The 20,379-nt window shown below is 53.1% G+C and overlaps 1 protein-coding gene across 3 annotated transcripts; it reads left to right on the forward strand.

Annotated features, from left to right (window-relative positions):
• The first annotated feature begins 1,276 nt into the window (after positions 1 to 1,276).
• LOC147043759 (trinucleotide repeat-containing gene 6C protein-like) lies at positions 1,277 to 19,325 on the forward strand. 3 transcript variants are annotated; one of them, XM_085934978.1, is made up of 21 exons: positions 1,277 to 1,407; positions 3,753 to 3,858; positions 3,997 to 4,018; positions 7,327 to 7,578; positions 11,024 to 13,429; positions 14,347 to 14,535; positions 14,738 to 14,904; positions 14,973 to 15,050; positions 15,161 to 15,382; positions 15,469 to 15,615; positions 15,691 to 15,810; positions 15,891 to 15,974; positions 16,075 to 16,339; positions 16,426 to 16,566; positions 16,633 to 16,815; positions 16,897 to 17,046; positions 17,238 to 17,348; positions 17,809 to 18,027; positions 18,104 to 18,177; positions 18,267 to 18,406; positions 18,481 to 19,325. In XM_085934978.1, exons 2-21 carry the CDS (start codon positions 3,796 to 3,798, stop codon positions 18,842 to 18,844), a joined length of 5,397 nt encoding a protein of 1,798 aa, XP_085791104.1. In that variant the 5' UTR covers positions 1,277 to 1,407; positions 3,753 to 3,795; the 3' UTR covers positions 18,845 to 19,325. The 3 variants fall into 3 exon arrangements, with proteins under 3 accessions (XP_085791104.1, XP_085791103.1, XP_085791102.1); XM_085934977.1 differs by lacking the exon at positions 17,238 to 17,348; XM_085934976.1 differs by lacking the exon at positions 17,238 to 17,348 and having other exon boundaries at positions 16,426 to 16,815.
• Positions 19,326 to 20,379: the final 1,054 nt, after the last annotated feature.

The following is a 20,379-nucleotide window of genomic DNA, read 5'->3' on the forward strand; positions in this document are numbered from 1 at the left end:
TTAATGCTAACCCAAATTTCTGCCAGCTGCTGAAGATGCTGATCCATATGGAGTTGTGTGTTAAAGTGCAAGATTTCACGCAGTAGGGTTATTTATAACCGTCTCGTTGGAGATGCGTGGCCTCGGCGCCTGATTAGTGTCTCCCCGCCTCTCTTCTCACTTCCCTGCTCACGCTCTATCATCTTGTCGGCGGAATAATTGTGTTTAGCCACCATCTTGAGATCTTGGTGATTATCCAGATGTTGGCGACACCATCTTCCGTATGGCCGTGACGCATACTGTATGTACAGATGGCCTGATAATTGCCGGAACACCACGAGGATCACTCTGCTTTTTAATTACATTCACATCCAACAAATCTTTCCCACTTCAATGGAATGGAAATGGCATAAATGTGTTACCTGTACTCTGTTGAGTGGAAGAAAAGCAGGTTCCTGAGCACCTTCACAATATCTAAAGATAAATCTAGGCTGTCGTGTGATTAATGGGGCTCGAAGAAAAGGGAAATGATCCTGCATACATTTGCATTCATCTGTGAGAAATGCCGTTTCAAGTTTTCCGGTGAAATCTTGCATATCCTTAAGTAATGTGGGAGTCGTCAAACCACAAAAACATTTTTGGGTGTTTTTATTTCAATTTGAATCAATAGTTATTGTTATTTTTAATCAAGCTTGGTGCTGTAAGCCTCCTTGAACATCGGAATTATATTTGGTGTTAAATCAGATATACTGTATAATGTTTCAAAATTAAAGCAGCTTTGAGTGCCAGTAAATTTCCCTGATGTTGAACCAATAAACTTTTCTTGTCCTGTTCTTGATTTAACATGATGACGTTTGTTTAATAGAATAATAAAGTGTAAAATAGCCTTTGGGAATTTAGTAGAATAAAGTATGATAACACCCCCCCCACACACACACACACACAAAACATTCCCTAAAAATAGCGCCCTCGTGCGGTCTAAAGTATCAGTGCATGTCTCATGTTGCGCCGGTGACGCGTCAGTGTTTATCTCACGAGCTCGTTGCTTCTGCACGCCTCACGCGCATGCGCACTCCCTCTCCCAGTCGTGTAAAAAAAAAAAACAAGTACACGCCTGCTAGAAGCGCATCGCCCCCCCCCCCCCCCCCCAGAGAAGAGAGTGATGAAGGGGGCTGCAGTTGTCATGGCAACGCCCGGGTGGTGGGGGTGGAGCCTTGACGAGTGGGACCAGCGAGTTTGTTTTGTTATTGAAGGTCACGTGTGAGGCCAAGCTCCGCCTGCAACCCCCCCCCCCCCCGCTCCAAGTGTGGTGCTGCTCGGATCGGTCACTTACTACAAAATGGCTGCACAGGCTCCAACGCTGCCGCCGCCGTCGCCGCCGACAACGACGACGACGAGGAGAAGGAAGCACGACTGAAAGCTTCGACGGTAAATGTTTTTTTCCTCCCGTTCAATACGAGCTTGTGTCCACAAATGTCTTTTCGCCCGTGCACAATGCGGAATTCCACGGGTGAATACGTCAGCGCTCATGCAAGAATGTTTCCAATGCAGCCCACTTTTGACATGCAGTCTAAATGAGCGAGCGGAGGATTATTCTGGAGCACTTTGCGCCTGACTACGTTGCACACTTGATACGTCCTGTGTTTACATGCATTGACAGTGGAACTCTGCTTCAACTTTGGTTTTAGTTTTTTCAAGCAGTGCAATCAAGTCGAGCTAAAAGCCACGCAGAGCGAGTGGTTAGCACGTCGGCTTCGCAGTTGTGAGGTGGCGAGTTCGAGTCCCGTTCCCGACGACTCGAGTTTTCATCTTCTGCCCGTGGGTTGGCTCCACAATTTGGCGGGCGCTCCATAAATTGTAATATTTAATGATCTGGCAGCGCGATGAGCCCCGTCGTTGGTCTCCCTGGGTTCAAATCGAAGGTGTGGAATTGTGCATGCTCTGCAGACATGTTAAAACAACAACAACATTCCAGATAGCAATATTGTACTTGACAGGCCATGAAGTCATTTTGCTTATCTTTGTTATAGGCCACTTATATAGATAGCAATATTGTACTTGACAGCCCTTTAACCAATGAAACGATATTGTCCTTGTAATTGTGTTTATCTTTCTTATAGGCCACTTCTACTGTTATTGTCAGGTCAAAAGCAAATCTGAATCCCAGATGGTTTTATGTCTCCTAAATGTATTTTTTTTAACCTATTTTCCTTGCACGCCAGGTTTTTAAGGTTTTCACTTAAGTTAGACTTAGAAAAGCATGCACCATACGGACCCGTCTTTCAGAAAAAAATTCCACCTGTTGCTGAACCTAATCCTTTATTGATATATATGTTACTAAATATAATAGTAGATTACGTTTGAAACCGTCATAACAAATTAAAGTTGCCCTTAAAATGCCGATGAACATTCAAGACACAGAATCTTCATCATCCTCGTCGGTCGGCGACACCCGGACGCTCGCAAAGGCCCGGCTGACGTCAGCCGCTGCTTTGTTAATGCGGCGCACTTCCCAATTTGGGGGTTCGGAAAAGGCGGCCGGCCGCAAAAGGCAAACGCAGAGTTTCGGTACGGGGAGGCCGATCCGCGGGGCCCTCCGAGCCAAGTGTATTCACGGAGAGGTGCCGAGGGAGGCGGGGCTGGAGAACGCCAACCGACCTCGAAATACTTTGATTAGTCTGGAGCTTAGGCCCAGGGCTGTTCTGGCTGTGCCGTGCTGCCGGTCTGGCGCTCAGATGCTTTCTTGAGGCGTCAGCGTGAGCCTCCGTGCTCTCAAAGGCACTCTATTGCTGCCTTCCAAATCAAAGCCACTTCCCTTTTTCCAACAAACAGCTCTGGGCTGGCTAAATACGGGTTCTGTTGGACGAGCACGCCTGGGTCGGGTCGGGTCAGGTACAGGGACTGTCCTTGTAAGATAGCGACACGTGTATCAACAATGACTCATTGTCCAAATATGCTTCCATTACGCAGGCATCTGATGGCGCGCTCCGTCGAGTTAGCCTCCAGGCTTCAGTTTGGAGCGCTTTCTTTTCTTTTCTTTCCCTTGCCTCTGTTCACAATTGCTCCATGCTAGTTTAGCCGGCCGGCTAGGAGCTGGCTGGCTGGCTCGAGTTTCTTTGTTTGAGCAGAATCGCACCGTTGCTTTTGCAGCTGCCGCTAAACGTTCCTCCCAGAGGTTTGCCAGGCAGGCTCTTGTTTGGTCCGCAGCTTCGGCATTTCTGTTCTGGCACCGTGCCGAGCCAGCGCCTGCGCCTGCCGTGGCTCGCCCCTCCCCCACACGTGCAACGGAAGCGACCCTATCAAACGCTGAAGAGACAGACAGAAGCCCTTCCATCTTCACAGGAATGAAAGACGTCAATAGACGCACGTTTTGCCTTGTGCACGTCGCCCCCCCCATTTCCTGCCGATCCTCCGCCTGTTGTCATGAGGCCGCCCTCGGCGCGTGCGTGCGTGCGTACGCTACTGCATTTTTCTGTTTTGATTGTGCCTGCCTTTGGCGTCCCGGCGAGCGTCTGCTTTTAAGAGGGCTGTTATCCCGACACGACAACGCTCAGCTCATCGCCCGCCGAGCCATACGCACAGTAGAGCCGCCAATGTGACCAGCACGTAAACAGCCCATGGCTTTGACCTTAACTCAAAGCGATTGAGCCCAGAGTAAAGATCCATCCATCCATCCATCCATCCATCCATCCATCCATCCATCCATCCATCCATCCACGATAGGCGCAAAGGTGACGACCTTGAAATGATTCCAACGTCTTCTGATTTTTCAGCTGAGAGAAGAAGCCGCAAATACAAGTATACGAGAACCCTTTGATGGAAGAGAAGAAAAAGAAAAGGCCAGAAGAGAAGAACAAGAAGGAAGTTGCTTCCAAAAAGGTGGGGGAGCCCTCTCTTTCAGTACAACTGCCAATCTGACTGACTGACGGCTGTCAATCAACATTTTTTAAACACACTTAGAAATGATCATATATGATGAGCCCTTGTTTGAATATATTTTTGTCCTCTGCTTTTCAGGACACTGAACAGACAACCAAAGGTGAGTTGATGCTGAATCATAAAAAAAATAATAATAATTGTAGTTGTCTGTAATTTAACAAAAGTCAAAGTGACGTTGACAAATAGATGATGTGACCTGAGTCCAAGGGTGAGTTGCTGTCACTATGCGTGGGTTCGCTTGAAATGGAAATCAATTAAGTTTGAGCAGAAGCTATGAGATCAATACCGGCGGGGCAGGCGAATCCATTCACTAACGCCATGAGGTGATTTCATAGCAATGGAAGATCACATTGTCATGAAAAGTCCATCTGCGACCTAATGAGTCGATGATATGATGTTGGTGCACACCATACAGGCAAGGAAGGGAGGGACGGATGGACGGACAAATGGAGGGAGCTAATTAGGAGCCCAGGGATCTTGTGGAGTCTCAATAAACAGATAGCCGCCATGGTAACAGAACGTGCCCGCTTCAGACACCCTGGGACCGACCCAGCCAGCCAGCCAGCCAAAGATGGAATGACTTGTACTCTTGCAAGTGGAGTGAAAGAACCAACCATGCCTCTGGTTGAGTACGAAGAGAGAGGGGGGAAAAAAAAAAAAATAGCGAGGAAAAGAAAGAGACGGAGCGGAGCCAACACTCTGGTTTCCTGTTTGCCTGAGGGGGCCCATTGTGGGATCCACTGACCCGACCCAGCCCGTCTGTGTGTGTGTGTGTGTGTGTGTGTGACACCAAGTCAGAGCCGCTTGTCCCCGCGTGACAGTTCCAAACCTCCAATTTTTCTTGCTCAGCGTCGTTTGCCATCTCTTATGATCTTCAAAGAGCCTGCTTGGACTGTACACTTCTTTATAAGCATATTGCACCGAAACAGAATTTTCAAATCTTCAACAAGATGACTTTGAGCATGCTACTTGCTAGTGCGCAAGCACTTCTAAATATGGCTAAGCTTGCCCAGGATGGCCGCTCTCCTTGCCAAACTTGTAGAAAATAGTCTGGACACTCTTTGAACAAACCACACCGCTTGGCTGTTTTTAGTTCAATCCACGTCGTCGGTTTTTGGGCGGCCATGTTGTTTCTATTGAGCATGTTTGGGCTGAATATTTTGCGTTTTTTTGGGGGGGGGGGTAAAAAATAGGCAGTATATCCTTCGCCGAGAGCAGAACCGAAAAGTTGCTAATTTGTAGTTAGCCTGTTCCAAAAGTGACACGGTCGCCACCTGGCCGCCGCATCTTTCTGTTTTGAAATGACTATTTTAGTGGCTTTAACCTCCATCCATCTTTGGCTTCAAAGTGTCCGTAGATCGTGTTAGTTGATAAACACAGCCGTCAGTCTTTTTTTTTGTAGTAATTGAATTTCCGAGTATTTGTAATCACGGTCGTTAGCGTAGCCGCTGTTTGATGAATAGCCCAGTCGAGTTTGCTGTCAGACGGTGCGGCGCGTTGTTTTTCAATAGCATTTTTATCCGTGGAAAATGTCTTGCGTGGAGGCAAGGCCGTCTTCCTTAACTACAGTTTCATGTTCATTCATTTCTAATTAATCATTTGAATTGTCTCTCTTGTGAGACACGGCGGGGCGGCGCTCTCATTTCCCAAGCCCCAAAGACATTGTGATCATCACTTTGATTCACTTCTTGCCCCCTTTTTCCACTCATTTCAAGGTAATTGGTTACGATACATTAGCTCCCCTGAAGCCCAACTGGCCATACCTCCAAAATGATCACCGCATCAAAATATTCTTGCGGCCTTGGCTTTGCAGATTAAAAGCTCAGCTTTGGGAAGCTCCTAATCACTCGCTAAGCAAAGTTTGCGGAAGCGTGGACGGACGGCGCTTTAGGCGGAAGCGCCGGTGCGGTCGGACGCGTCGCCAATCCACGCGCTAAGTACTTTTGGCTTTATCAATACTGACGAAGCAAATTGCTAGTTGAGCGTAAGCGTGGCGAATTTGACGACAGCTGTTGTTCAAACACACGCTTTGACGTCTTAAACAGCCTGCCGAGCACGCTATCATCTTTCCTCTCCGAAATATTCCCAACTCCTTTCAAGTGGGAAATGAGGAAGCCTCGTTGGTCGGTGTGAGGCGGCGCGCATAGCCTGCAGGCCGCCGACGCCGCTGTTTTGCAAATAGGCTGTCGGAGAAGGTGACTTTTGACAGAGGGTTGTGCCTTTCAAATTCTTCTTCTGATTTTTTTGGGTGCAATCACACCTGTCTTGACATTATTTTGCTTCTTTTGAAACAAGACTGGACAGCAACGTGGCGTGGCGTTCTGTAGGCAAGTAGCGTTCTAATTGTAAGCGGATTTTCCACCTAAGCTGGTTTCCGCCAGTGAGACTGGAGCTTGCAGTGGTGTTTGCAGAGGGGGCGGAGTCTCTTCTTTTCACGGCTTGCTGTACCTCGTTCCCGTGGATCTGCTGGCTGGCTGGCTGGCTGGCTCTCGCTGGCTCGCTCCCTCCCTCCCGCCCGCCCGCCTGCCTTCGTTTTATTTCTCCTCTGTGATTGGCTGGGAGAGCAGCTGGCCCCACTTTCCCCTTCCCCCAAAGCTTCCAGAAGAATCGACGTCACGCGTCAGAGTCTCGACGGTGTCAAATCAGCCTCCGTAATTTTAATTAAGGCGAGCTTTTACGTGGAAGCCGTCTCGCCTTCTGTGAGGAGAGCGTCCAAATGGTGAATCAGAGCAGCCATCGTGACATCTGATGAGACGCTTTAGCCGACAGATGTAACCGGATCATTCCAAGGTTATAGCCCACCGGGGGGGGCACCGACTGATCCGACACAAATCCACACCGCCCGACCGACAACTGCCTTAAGCAGCGGCTGGCCTGGCCTGTCGGCCGACCGGCCGGCCGTCCGGCATCCTGTCCTCCCCTCAGTGTGGGCCTCAGCGTTGCATAACGCTTTTGTTTGTGTGTGTTGGGGCTGGCTGGCCTGGTGTGTGTGTGTGTGTGTGTGTGAGTTGTTCATTGCTTCAACGCGCACACTTGCAAGCTGAGCCAATGGCAAAGCGCCGCTCTTCTTCACTCATTTCAAAGTGTCATTTATCAGCCACAAGAAAAAAGGGAGGGAGGGAGGCTGGGGTAAACATCCCCGTTGGCTCACTTTACATCCAATAATCTCCTCGAGTACGATGTGGCCGCCGCTTTATGACTGTTTACATTTGAGTTTATCATCGTCCATATTATGTAATGTGGCCATTAGCCAGCGTGCTCAATGGCCATCTGACCCACCCTGTGACCGGCCAGGAGATAATCCTATTTGACCTCCTGACCTCGTACCTCTTGTCACACGTCGCTCGCTATTGAATTGTTAGCTGCTGTCAGATGGTTAGCAGCGCGTCTGCTCTTTTGTGCAAACAGTGCCGGACTCCGCCAAGCTCGAGCTCGTCCCTCCTGTCCCGCCCGTACCCCCGAGCAGCGGCGATGGCAAGCGCTCCCCCGGCGCCGCTTGCCAGCAGCAGCAGCAGCGTCACCCGGCCAGAGAGGTGCCCCCGCGCTTCCGCCAGCACGAGCACAAGCAGCTGCTGAAGAGGGGCCAGCCGCTCCCACCCGGGACGCTCGCTGCCGCCGCCGCCGGCCACCTGGAGTCCTCCTCTGCAAACCTGCCCACAGGTAAGCGGAGATTTCTTCTGCTCAAGCTGTTTTACTTTCACTTGGAAGAAAAAAGCCAGAGTCAACACAGCTGGCACGTTTGTGTCTTTCCCTTCCGGAGAGTGAAGTCCATCCATTCTGGGGCCTTTTCTGTCCACGCTTTGACCAAAGCAGCTCCATCTCTGTGGCAATCAGACGGTTATCCCCTACCTCCTCCTCCTCCTCCCACACTTTGTGGACTATTCCCTGTTTTTGGGGGGGAAGAGGCATGTACGGAGCTAGCTAGTTGGCCGGACAACTCGCTGGGTCTGGTTTGGCATCACTCGAAAGCCCAAGGAAGAGAAAGATTGGTGGAGCGAGCGTGGCAGAGGTCCAGCGCTGTGGGCTGGAGTGAGTCACGGCTTACGGTAAAAGCTAGCGCTTGTCTCCTCCCCTCCCTCCCTCCCTCCCTCCCTCCCTCCCTCCCTCGATAGGCCTCCTGGGTTCTCCTTTCACCAGTGCTCTGTGTCAGCGGAGCGAGCGGCCGATGGCACGGCGATTCTTTACTTTGCCGACGCTCTTCTCTCATGTAGAAGACGGATGAAGCGGATGCGCTCTTGTGATGACGCCAGAGCGTCAGGGATTCCCTTCTGGTGTGATTAAACATTGACTCTCCATTAAGAACGGCGCTTGATGTTTGCTATCTCGGCCGCAAAGTAGCCCCGCCTCCTCCTTCACAAACAACATCGCAGCACGTAGCGTGTAGCTGGCCACGGGCGTGGGGGGATTAGTCCTCGCTACATGTATGTCTGTCAGCTTTGCCATTATTCCGACAGAGTCGCTGCGTTGCCATTGGCTCGGCTCGCACTCTGTATCCCGAGGCTCTTTGATGGAGAGGAGGAGGAGGAGGAGGAGGAAGCGTGTGAGAGGAGAGGAGAGGCAGCTATTTTAAGACTGGCATGTTGGAGAAAGCCCTTGACCTGGTTTATCCTTTCAGGGGGGGGGGAGTGGAAAACATGACAACATGCATGTGAACTTGGAAAAATGCATGCCTCTCCTGTCCCTCACGCTGTTATTGAGCTATTTGTTCCTCAATTAGGAAGCCATTTTTTTATTTCCTGAGGTGTTGTTGTACTGGCTGGCAGGCAGGCAGCATCCATGCTCAGCTCCGAAGCATCCGGTCCGCGGGGGACTTCATTAAGCCGGGATCAGTCCATCTGAGTGAGGGCCGCACATCCCTCCTGGATCACTTCCTCCTTCCATCACTCAACGAGCATCTCGCAGACATCATCTTTTGTCTTTGCTATTGATCTGATTTCAGCAGACAAGGACTGCACAATTATAACATGAGAACAGTTAAAAAAAAAAAAACATTTATTCTTTCTTTCTTTCATTTGTTTCTGACTTCTTTTTCCATGCAAACAGTAGCTCCCCAGTACTGGCAGTTTCCACTGAATGTCACTCACAGTCCAGAGCCTGCGTCCCTTCCATCTGCACAATCATGAGGTTCAGTGGGCAGAACCTCCAGCATAGCAGCAAACATTGATGTATTGTGTTGCGGTGCGTGGGCACTGGTATCGCTAGTGCACAATGGCAGCCTTGATCAGGGGAGCTGCTGACATTTTTTTTTTTTTTGTTGTTCTTTCTCCCCGTTGCCAAGTTCTCAGCTCCTGTTTCTCCTGTTTCCCCCCACGCCTTCCATTAATTGACAAGCACGTCATCGTCTGTTGCGTTGCTCTGCTTTGACGCTTCTCCAGGGACATGTTTGAGTCCAGATCCACATGAACTTGCTTGTTTTAATCCGAGGGAGCAGCTGTTTATAGCAGCAACGTTCATTCAGAAGAAACATTTATGATCATGACGTCATGGCGGTCGCACGTGCTTTTTGCTTGTGCTATTCAAGAGCTTTGCAATTGGGCACGGCGGTGCTCTTGGGTCAATATTTGGTGCCATTTAGTGAAAAGCTTCAAAGATCCGAGACGAGCCCCGCTTTTTTGTTTTGGTTTGTTTTACCTCCTCGTACCATTTGAGTGCTTGGCGCTCCATCCATCCATCCAGCCAGCCACCAACAATACTGCTCCCTCTCTCCCTCCCTCCACATGACTTGGACTATGCCGTCCGCTCCCCTCCCCCAGCCTGCTTTCTCTTTCGGGCTTCCATTTCCAGCGAGGGAGCGTATCCGTCGTCGGGATAGGAATAGAGCATGATATAAATAAAGCCAGTGGGGAAGAGGGGGGGGGGGGGCAATAGATTGAGTCGGCGAGACCCAGCCAAAGCAATGTTGGAGGGCGGGAGGGAGCGAGCATGTGGGGTGAAGAAGGGAGGGAGGGAGGGAGGGAGGGAGGAACGGAGGGGTGTCTCATGCCGCGCAAGAGCTGTGCAACTTCTTGGCAGCATTTCAGAGGCTCGGTGAGGCAAGCAGACATATTGAGACAAGGATGGTCCCCGTGTCGCACAAAACCTAGTTCCGTGCACCATGGTCGGGAGCCACCTCTCCACAGGTATTTGGGATCTCGCGCTCGCTCGTCCTTTCCCTCGCTTCTGCTGTGCACTTCTTTTTGCGGCTCGTATACGCACTTGCAGCGCCAGTGCATTGTGGGCACGCGCGAGCCAGGCAGACGGGCAGGCAGACGGGCAGGCAGACGGGCAGACAGGCAGGCAGGCGTGCATGCTTTTACACGTTGCAGGCAGCGAGGGTAGCTCGCCTCACAGCCTTTTTGGCTCAAATTCAGGGCTGAGAAAATGGCGGAGTAGTGGAGTGACGCTCGAGAAAGACTGCGTGCTGCGCTGCGCCGCGTTGCGTTGTCAGAAGCACAGTGGCCCCTTTTCGCCTCACTCTCGCGCTCCTTTCTCTCCTCCCTCCTTCCTTCTTTCCTTCCTACTTTAGTTTGCAAGCGTTAAAAAGTAAGCCGGAATGAAAGGCAAATGCTCAGTGCAATGCGATTGGCGCGAAGGCTCCCCGTTTGCACGCAAGCTTAACTCGTCGAGGACGCATGTAAACAGTTGCACAGTGGAAAGGTGAGATAGATAGAAAGAGATAGATGGATGGATGGATGACGTGCTGTCGCTCGGGGTGCTCATCAATGCGCACACCACACTTGTATTTGCATCAGCGTGTCGTGGAAGCGCCCCAAGGGGAAAATAATGGCTTATTACTTTGAGTTGTCAAAGCAGAATATATTTTGAGATGTTAACCCTTTCTTTTTTTTTCTCCTTTGTTTTTTTGAAATCACTAAAATGATACATTTGCTGCTGCGATTGAAAAAAACCAAAACCAGCCGATGAATCCGACGTCTAATGGGATTGGTTAAGCACGCATATTTCCCGAACAATGAAAGCATATGACAGCTGTTTGTAAACTGCGAGTCTGTCTGAGCTCGCAATGTAGAAGCGGACGTGTTACGTGGCCATGCTATTTCACCTTCTATGTTGGCGTGATGACGTACCTAACTTGAAACTTCTTCCTCTTTTGGGTGCTTCTCTCCAGAACTGCCCCCACAGAGCAGCCCGGGAGCCCAGTATGAGAATCCCCTTTGGGGGCAGCCGCCAGGCGACAGGAGCGCCGCAACCAGTTGCGGCCATCAACTGATCATTGACCAGAAGGACACGGAGGCTTGGCCTTCAATTGCGCTCAGCCAGAACAAGGCCCGTCAAGGAAGATGCTCTTTGGACACTGAGCCCGGTCACATGACCAGCAACAGTAGCACTTGTAGTACCGACAGTAGTAGTAGTAGTAGTAATAATAGCAGCGACTGGTGTGGTCATCCGACCATGGCCACGGGGGCCAATAGCCAGACGGGCCACTTCCCTGTCAACCACCTCAGCAGTAAGGCCAACACTGGACTCAGCCCTGCCAATCATACTGGAAGCAGCAACATGCACTCAAGCCAGGTTGCAGCCAATCGCTGGGGCTCCGGCTCCGGACCCTCTCAGTCCTCTGCCGGCGGTGAAGGCAAAAATGAGGGCAGCAGAGGATGGGGCTCTTCGCCATCCTCCAACTGTAACTTGAACTTGAACCCGAACGCTAACCCCTCGGCGTGGCCCGTGTTGGGCCACGATGCGGCAGGGGCAGGCAGCTCAGGGGGAGCCGACGTCATTTCACCCCCTCAATCCACAGCAAACTTCTGTAATCCCACCGGCCCGCCGCCGTCAAGCCAGACCAGCACCTATACGGGAGCCAACACTAACAGTAACTCCTCGGGTATCGGCAGTGCCTGGGGTAGCATCGTGACCTCTGACGCCTCAGAGTCACACCCTTCGCCATCCACGAATGTGTCTTTCAGTTCAGAACCTCAGAACCTTAAAACTGACGGACCAAATCACACGAAGAAGCCGGAACAAGCGAGTCCCGCCCGCCACCTGCCCACTTGGGCCAATGCGTCGGCGGGCCCGGCGCTCAACGGAGAAGATACCGCTTCTTCGGGATGGGGGCTCGACGCTGACTCGAAGGCGCCGTCCTCTAAAGACTCCGGCTGGGGCCAGGCCGGGAGCGGGTCGGGAACTCCCGGAGCCTGGGGCGAACGCTCCGGCGGAGACTGGGCCAAGAAGCAAAGTGAAGATGCCCAAGCGGGCTGGGATGGCCCCAGCTCGCCTCCCCGGGACCCGGCGCCGAGCGGCTCTTGGAACCGAGCCGCGAGCACGACCGCTGCCAGCGAAGGAAGCGGCGACAGCACGGAAGGACATCCCCCATCCAAACAGCATTCATCCCAAGATACCCCCGCTCCTCTCTTGCCTGCCCAGGATCTCGACCCCAGGGTCTTGTGTAATACGGGATGGGGGCAGACCCCCGTCCGCCAGCACACGTCGTGGGATATGGACAATACTAAAAGCAAGAATGACGAATCCTGGGACTCTCAAAGTGGTCCCGAAGCCCAGGGGCCTTGCAATACTAACATGGGTCCCCCGCAAAGAACTGACACCGGGAGCAAAAGCGAGGGAGCTTCGGGTTGGGGAGCAAATGCAGCTGCTGCTGCTGCTGCTGCTGCTGCTGCTGCTGCTGCTGCTTCTAGCAACCATCCCAGCCCCGGCTGGGGAGATCAACCCAACGCCGTTAAGCCCCCGAGTGGCCCAGCCGGCTGGGGAAACCTGCCGAAAGGTGTTCCCGCCTCGGCCATCCCCAAGAATCAGTCTTGGGGTGACGAGAGGTCGTCGGGGTGGGAGGAGTCTCACGGCAAGCCCACGAGCCAGACCTGGGGAGAGCAACCCAAAGCCTCCCACGGCTGGGCCAATAGCGCAGTGAGCAACTCTGCAAATGACTGGGGAGAACCCGAAGAGAGAAAAAAGAATCCAAGCAACTCTTCCTGGGACGGAGACGCAGGGGGCTGGAAAGAAAGTCCCCGAGGCTGGGGCGGAATGCAAGGCGCCACAGGTGCCGGAAGCAAAGCGGGCTGGGGAGAGCCCGTTACTCCGCGGCCCGCCGGCCCTCCCCAGGGATGGGTGGCAAAATCTCAGGACGGACCCGCCGGCGCCAGCGCGGCGGCCGTGGGCTCTAGGAGCGGCTCGGCCTCCGTCAAGCAGGGCTGGAGCGCCGGCAAAGCGGAGTCGTCTGCCGAAGCCACGGGTTGGGAAGAACCCTCGCCGCCGTCCATCCGACGGAAGATGGAGATAGACGACGGGACCTCGGCCTGGGGCGATCCCGGTACCTATAACAAATCTGTCAATCTGTGGGACAGAAACAATCCAGCTCAAGCTAAAGCTAGCGCTGGAGGCAATAACGCTGGCGCTCATCCCCACAATCACGCCTATCAAGGACCACCTGCACCTTTACACGCTCACGGGCCAAATTCCCAAAACCCAGGGCCCACTGGCGGCGGCGGCGGCGGCGGACCCATGGATCCCGTTTTGCAGCACCAGTCGGGCTCATCTCACAACAGGGGCCCCATGATTGCGCAAGGTAAGACCATCATGATTTCTACTCCATTGCCTTGATAGAAAGGAACTCCCGAACCAAATGTTTGCTTCCAAAGCAAACGGTGATTGAAGCACACATTCATTTCTTGTGTCCAGATTCTGGTTTCACTTCCAATTTGAAGTCAAACACAAGCTGGTGACTTAGTCAGGGCAACACGCTCTTAAGCTCCAAGCTGTTGATGGACTTAAAGGTCAAATCTTGACCTCGCTGCTGGCCCCTTTTACATCTAATTAGCTACCCAAACGAGATAAGCGGTGCAGTGCGGTCGGATCTCGGCGAGGCTGGTCACATGACACAATATCAGCCGCTTTGGTCTTGTGTGTGTGTGCCTGGCTAACCTCGTGGCGAGCAAAGGAAGTCAAGGAATGGTGTTTACAAAAGCGCCTTTTGAAAAATGAGTCTGATGAGATGGGGCTGCCTGGCTGGCTGCCTGGCTGGCTGGCTGCCTGCCTGCCATCTGAGTTGAGGGGAGAAAGTCCTTAGTTGAAGCATGTATGGGAGATGTGCCCCCTGCTGTTTGACACTTGACATTTCACAATGACTCAAGTTTTACACATGGGGAGCGAAGCGAGCTCATGGCTTTTTGAAAGAGCAGAACGTTTTTTTTGGGGTTGGGTCCATCAAAGTGAAAATGAAGCTAGCCTTCAGCATAGGCTCTCTTCCTGCGCTAATCTCCACCTGGCACCGCTCGCTACCTCATCCATCGTGCTGCTGTGCCAATTCTTAAATGACCGACTTCCCCTCCCGTGCACGCGTTTAACCAATACATTGATAAAAAGATGAATTGCTCGTCAAGCGGCTTTTCTCAGAATGGAAAAAAAAAAAAAACAGAGAGAATGAGACATCCCAGAGGTCATGAATAAAAGAAAATGTGTTCACTATGAATGATCTTTCACCAGGCTGGGGAGAACTTTCCAGCTCTCACAGCAAAGCAGAAAGCTCTTGGGGGGAAAGTGCACATTCAACAGTCAACCTGGACAAGGGTACATCTGCCTGGGGAAAACCCAGCGGGGGCTGGGGCGACCCGGGCAACCCGGACAACTACAGTCGGGCCAACCCAGCTACGACAGCCGCATCTTGCAAAGCCGGTACACAACTGATTTTTAACGTTACTCTCCTGCATGTTGTTATTGTTCCTGCTGGAGGGTTCTCTCAAGATGCGTCAAGGTCATCGTCGACTGTTTACGGCCAGGCGGGACTTTTTCACGAACCTACCCTGCCCCCTAGTGGCCCAAGAAAGATTGCAAGGCCCGTTTTTAACACGCCTGTTTGTTCTTGATTTATCCCCAGCCTCCAAACCTATGCAAGATGGATGGGGGGGCGGAGGTGAAGAGTCGCTCCTCTCAGGAGGTCAGTGGGATGCGGACGACGGAGACGTGTGGAACAGCACCGCTTCCCAGGAGAGCAACACCTCCGGCAACTCTTGGGGAAACCCAGCCAAAAAGATGCCGCAAAAGGCATGAGGACCTTTTGGGAAAGCATCCAACCAAAAAGTGTGTTTGACTGTGATGTTCTGTCATTCCAGGTCAAAGTTCCAGGGAAGCCAGAAGATACCTGGATTATGAATCGTCTTATCAAACAGCTGACAGACATGGGCTTCCCGGTAAGGATTTTTTTTCAATTTTATATCCAGTTGGGATTCACATTTTCTCATTGGAAAAAAAAAAAATATATATATATATATATTTTTTTTTTTTGCGAATTGCTTCTCAGCGGGATCCGGCAGAGGAGGCTTTAAAGAGCAACAACATGAACCTGGACCAGGCCATGAGCGCCCTGCTGGAGAAGAAGACGGAACTGGACAAGCGGGGAATGGGGATGGCCGCCGGACACGACTACAACAACGGGCTTCTCAACAAACCCATGAGCTGTCCTCGACCTCCACATCTCTCCAAAGAAGCCTCCACGGATCCCCGCTCAGCCTTCTTGGATAAAGTGAGTGTGTAGTCGGTCGGCCGGCGGCGACGTCCAATGTGAAACGCTAACGGGTCGGGTCGGGTCGGGTCGGGTGGTCCGTTCAGCAAATGCAGAGTGGAATGTTTGGTGGTGGAGCAGCACAAGCCCGGGCCATGCCTCAGCCGCCGCCTCCTCAGCCGCCAGTGCCGCCTCTCGGCTCCTCTCAGCAGCCGAGTCTACGCGCTCAAGTGCCTCAGTTTCTCTCCCCTCAGGTAGGTCGGCTTTTGGCGGCGGCGCCCAAAGCTTTCTTTTCCCCGACGGCGTGCTTGCTATCTGTCCACCCGCAGGTTCAAGCACAGCTCTTACAGTTTGCAGCAAAAAATATCGGTCTGAATCCTGCACTTTTAACCTCGCCAATAAATCCTCAACATATGACTCTTCTGAATCAACTCTACCAGCTGCAACTGGTGAGTGGCGTCCTGACTCCTCCTCATTTTCAACATGTCTTCGGAGACTCCTTCAAATTGGACGTCTGGTTGACTTGCAGGCTTACCAGCGTTTACAAATTCAGCAGCAGATGTTACAGGCCCAGCGCAACGTTTCTGGACCCATTCGACAACAAGAGCAGCAAGTAAGTTCCCGTTTGGCTCATCATCATCCCTCAAATGGTTTCCGTGGCAACGGCTGGGATGCTTGGGAAAACCCTTCTTCAGCAGCCGTTCTCCTTGCAGGTTGCGCGTACAATCAATAACATGCAGCAGCAGATCCAACAGCACCAACGGCAGCTGGCCCAGGCGCTGCTCATCAAGCAGCAGCAGCAGCCGCCGCCGCCGCAGCAGCAGCCGCCTCCCCACTCCCACGCGGGCCTACATCACGGCGGGACCAAAAGCAACCTGGACTTGTTTCCGGGCCACCTTCAGGCGCCGGGCCTCCCCGACCTGCAGACCAAAGAGCCGCCGCAATCTTCTCCAAACCCTTACAGCCCGTATTCGCTCTGTAGGTGGATTGCGCAAAGCTGCGTTGCTCCTCGAAATGAATGCAAATCAATGGTGTGTGTGTGTGTGTGTCTTTGTCAAACCCAGCTGGACTGAATCCAAACATGAATGTAAACTGCGTGGAGGTGGCCATGTCCGCCAAGGATCCACCCCAGCCCCAGTCGCGCCTTTCGCAGTGGACGCACCCCAACACTATGGAAAGCTCCTCCCCCTTGGAAGCCAAACACGGTGAGGAGCGAGGAGAAACCATAGCTGCCAACTTTGAGCTAATTCCGTCCGTCTTCCACATTTTAGGAGCCAACCTGGGTCCGCCTGGCAAGCCTGCTCAACTGGATGACTCTTACAGTCCTTATAACCTGATGTCCAGCTCCGAGTCCCCCGGCAGCCCCCTTGTGGCCCCCGACAGCTGGGGGCCGCAGGGGAAGGGGAGCAGCGGCGACAAGATGGCCAACGGGACAAACATCAACTGGCCCCCGGGTACGACAATGTCTGGCGCGCCTTGCCGTGGCAAAAAGAATGGCGGCGGCGGCGGCAGCGTTTCAACTTGGACTTTTGCAGAGTTCTGCCCAGGCGTGCCCTGGAAGGGTCTCCAGAATATCGACCCAGAGACGGACCCCAACATGACGCCGGGCAGCGTCCCGAGCGGTCCTACCATCAACACTAACATCCAAGATGTCAACCGCTACCTGCTGCGGGACCGAAGTGCGGGTGAGAGTCCGGATTGTCATTTTTCATTTGGATTTTGCCTGCTCTGCTCTGCTCTGCTCTGCTCTCCTCTGCTCTGCTCCTTCAGTTTTCTTCAGCATTCCTTGTGCGCTTTTCTTTCATGGCATTTTCTCTGTGCTGCCTTTTCTTTCCTTTTTGTTTGTGCTCCGGCTGGCGTCCGGGGCCGGGCTCAGGCTCTTCCCCCACTTCATCTCAGAACGAGGCTCTGCCTCCCTCCTCCGATTGGTCAGTCAGTGCCTACACTAGCTCGTTCAGTCTGTCGTCCCCGGAGATGGACGAAACAGGTACACGGATGAACCCTGTCCCCGACTGCAAATCAATACTGTCCTTTCCCTTCTCGTAATAAAACCCCACGAGCTCCCCCGTCATTTCACCTGATGAAATAGGTCACATTAGACGGAGCTTCCATTTTGCCAGCTTGCCGCCCCCCCGTGGTGTTGGTGACCTCCCCTCCTCCTCCTCCTCCTCCTCCTCCTCCTCGTGCATGGGAACGAACACGGGACAGCCTAACTTATATCGTTTGAGTTTGCATGAGCAAGCAGGTCGCATCTAGGGGAAGGCAAAGTTGTTACATGACTAACTTGTTGACGTTAGTTGTGCTTTTGCCCTGGAAAGCTATTAGCATGGAAAGCCCCTTTGAGGAGCTCAGAACTCCACGTGTCGACGACGTACTCGAGTGCGATTGATGCCCGAGCGAGCTCTTGTCATTCTTTTCCTGGTCTCCTTCCTTTTGCTCGCGCGCAGGTAAACTGTCCGAGATGAAATCCACTTGGTCGCCGGGTCCCGTCTCGCACAGTCAAGCTTCGCTTTCCCACGACATGTGGAAAGTGCCGCAGGGACCCCGGAGCAGCTCGGCGGCCCCCTCCCGCCCTCCGCCCGGCCTCACAAACTCCAAACCGTCCTCCACATGGGGGGGGAACTCTCTGGGTCTCTCCCAAGGCTGGAGCAGCTCTTACACTACGGGTGGGTCGGCCAGCCCCGAAAAGAAGAAGCTACTTCTCATTCTTCTCCTTGACACGTGCTCTTTCTTCACTTGCAGCGGGCACCACGTGGAGTACAGACAGCGCCAGCAGGACCAGTAGCTGGTTGGTTCTGAGGAACCTGACGCCACAGGTAAGAGAGCGCTGGACGCATGCAAAGGTGGGGGCACCACCGCTGACCCTCCCTCCCTCCCTCCCTCTCTGTCCGTCCGTCTGCGGCAGATTGACGGTTCGACTCTGCGCACGCTGTGCATGCAGCACGGCCCACTCATCACATTCCACCTCAACCTGACACAGGGCAACGCTGTGGTGCGCTACAGCTCCAAGGATGAAGCTGCCAAGGCTCAGAAGTCCCTGCACATGTACGTATGGGTCAGCTCCTGGGCTGCCCCCCCCCCCCCCCCCTCGTTGTTCTCATTGCTGCGTCTGCGTCCAGGTGCGTGCTGGGGAACACCACCATCCTGGCCGAGTTTGCCGGAGAAGAGGAAGTCAATCGCTTCTTTGCACAGGGCCAGTCGCTCGGCGGGACCACCAGCTGGCAGGCGGCTCCGGGCGCCGCCAATCAGAGCAGGATGGGCGGCTCCGGCTCGGGAGCCTCTCACCCCATCGGACACGCCGGGCCCCACTGGAACAACAACAATGGCGGCTCAAAGGCGGGCGGAGAGCTGCTGTGGGGCGGCGTGCAGCAGTATTCCAGCCTGTGGGGGCCCCCTAGTGGAGAGGAGGCTCGGGTCATGGGGAGCCCCAGCCCCATCAATACGCTGCTGCCCGGAGACCTGCTGAGCGGGGAGTCCATGTAAGGACAAGGGTGCAAAAAAGAAGGAAAAAGAACAAATCAATATGGAGATAGATAATCAGCGTGAGGGCGAGAGGAGTTCATATCCTCGGCCGCCGCTTCACTTTGTCGCCTTCCTTCCTTCCTTCCTTCCTTCCTCTGCTTCTTTTTGTCGTCGTCAAGTTACAGTTCTGCCAAGTCGCACTTGGAGACACAACAAGATGTCTTTCACTCATTTCAAGAAAAGTCGGCTTAATCCCTCTCTGCCTTTCCGAGGCAATGGTACCGCACCTCAGAGGCGTCATTCCCCAAAACGTGGTCAATCAGAGCCTCGCCTCTTCTCTCCTCTCCTCTTGGGCTGACTCGCAGCACTAATATTGGCCTTAACCTCGTTCCCGCCGCGCCCGCCCGCCCGCCCGCATACGGACGGACCCTTGCACACAGCCCCTTCCTTATTTCTGAGCCAGTCAGTCGAGCGCTTGCTAAACTTTTACAAACAGCGCCGAGCCCCCCCCCCCCCCCCCCCCACACACACACACACACACACACATGAACGCTCTCAAAGGGAATGATGCAACTTGTGTTGGCCTTGTTCAAGCCATTTATTTTTGTAGTGCAGTTTGTTTTCTTTCATTGCAAAGAAATGTCAAAAATGCTCCCCCTCAACTTCTTCACCTTTAGCGGGATGTTTGGGTACTTGTGACAGACTAACAATATGAACCACTGCTATTATAATGACCATGCACTTCAACTGGCAGTTTGCTCGCTGACCTTTTCACTGCACCTCAAGACACAAAGAAGACATAAAGTGTGTTTCTCCCCCCCTCCCCCGACGTGCAATATAAGCCACAACAGACTGTCCCTCCCTCCCTTCCTTCCTTCCTTCCCTCCCTCCTTCCTTCCTTCCGTCCATGCTCCCTAGTGATGGAGAAAAGAACCACAACCTGCAGCACCGCAGACTGCCACTAAATACTCTCCACCCCACTGGCTGCCCACGAGTGTCTGTGTGTGTCAAGAGAAGGCATGAAACCAAACCAAAACAAGACACCCCACCCCACCCCACCCCCTTCTTTGTCTTGTCATTTTGCCCAAATGAATGAATGAAGTCCATGTGATCTATCTATCATAGCACTTAAGAGGAGTTTGCCCCAAGCTGTGCCCCTTCAAGGAGAATGACTGACTTCAAACTTAACACGAATGTGTAGATGTCCGTGGGGGCCCAGAATGAACATGGTAGCAGGAGAATGACGGTGGGAGGGGGCAGCCGGGAGTTTTTTTTTTTTTTCCCCCCGGCCTCGATTTCTGGAGAGGCATGTTGTACTGGCGTGATGGGAGGCCAGCCAGCCGGCGTCCTGGCGTGGCCGCTGAGTGCCTGCCTGCCTGCCTGCCTGCCTGCCTGTTTGCACTCTGCAAGCAGACTTCAACTCCCTCCCCCCGCTGCCGCCGCCCCCCATTTCCCTTCTCTTCCTCCAGTCCAAAAGCAGCCTGCCTGTATTCCGTGTATTACTACTATTCTACAACAACTACTACTATTTCTATTATTACTACTACTACTACTAC

The sequence above is a fragment of the Syngnathus leptorhynchus genome, chromosome 16 (assembly GCF_054491065.1).
Source record: "Syngnathus leptorhynchus isolate UIUO chromosome 16, UIUO_Slep, whole genome shotgun sequence".
In the NCBI taxonomy this organism is placed as follows: domain Eukaryota; kingdom Metazoa; phylum Chordata; class Actinopteri; order Syngnathiformes; family Syngnathidae; genus Syngnathus; species Syngnathus leptorhynchus.

Excerpts from the sequence above, each read along its gene's own strand:
- LOC147043759 (XM_085934978.1), top strand. The coding sequence starts at position 3,796 with ATGGAAGAGAAGAAAAAGAAAAGGCCAGAAGAGAAGAACAAGAAGGAA. Across the intron at positions 15,051-15,160 it reads TGACAGACATGGGCTTCCCG|CGGGATCCGGCAGAGGAGGC; the intron begins GTAAGGATTTTT and ends ATTGCTTCTCAG. Across the intron at positions 17,047-17,237 it reads GCTGCGGGACCGAAGTGCGG|GCTCTTCCCCCACTTCATCT; the intron begins GTGAGAGTCCGG and ends GGCCGGGCTCAG.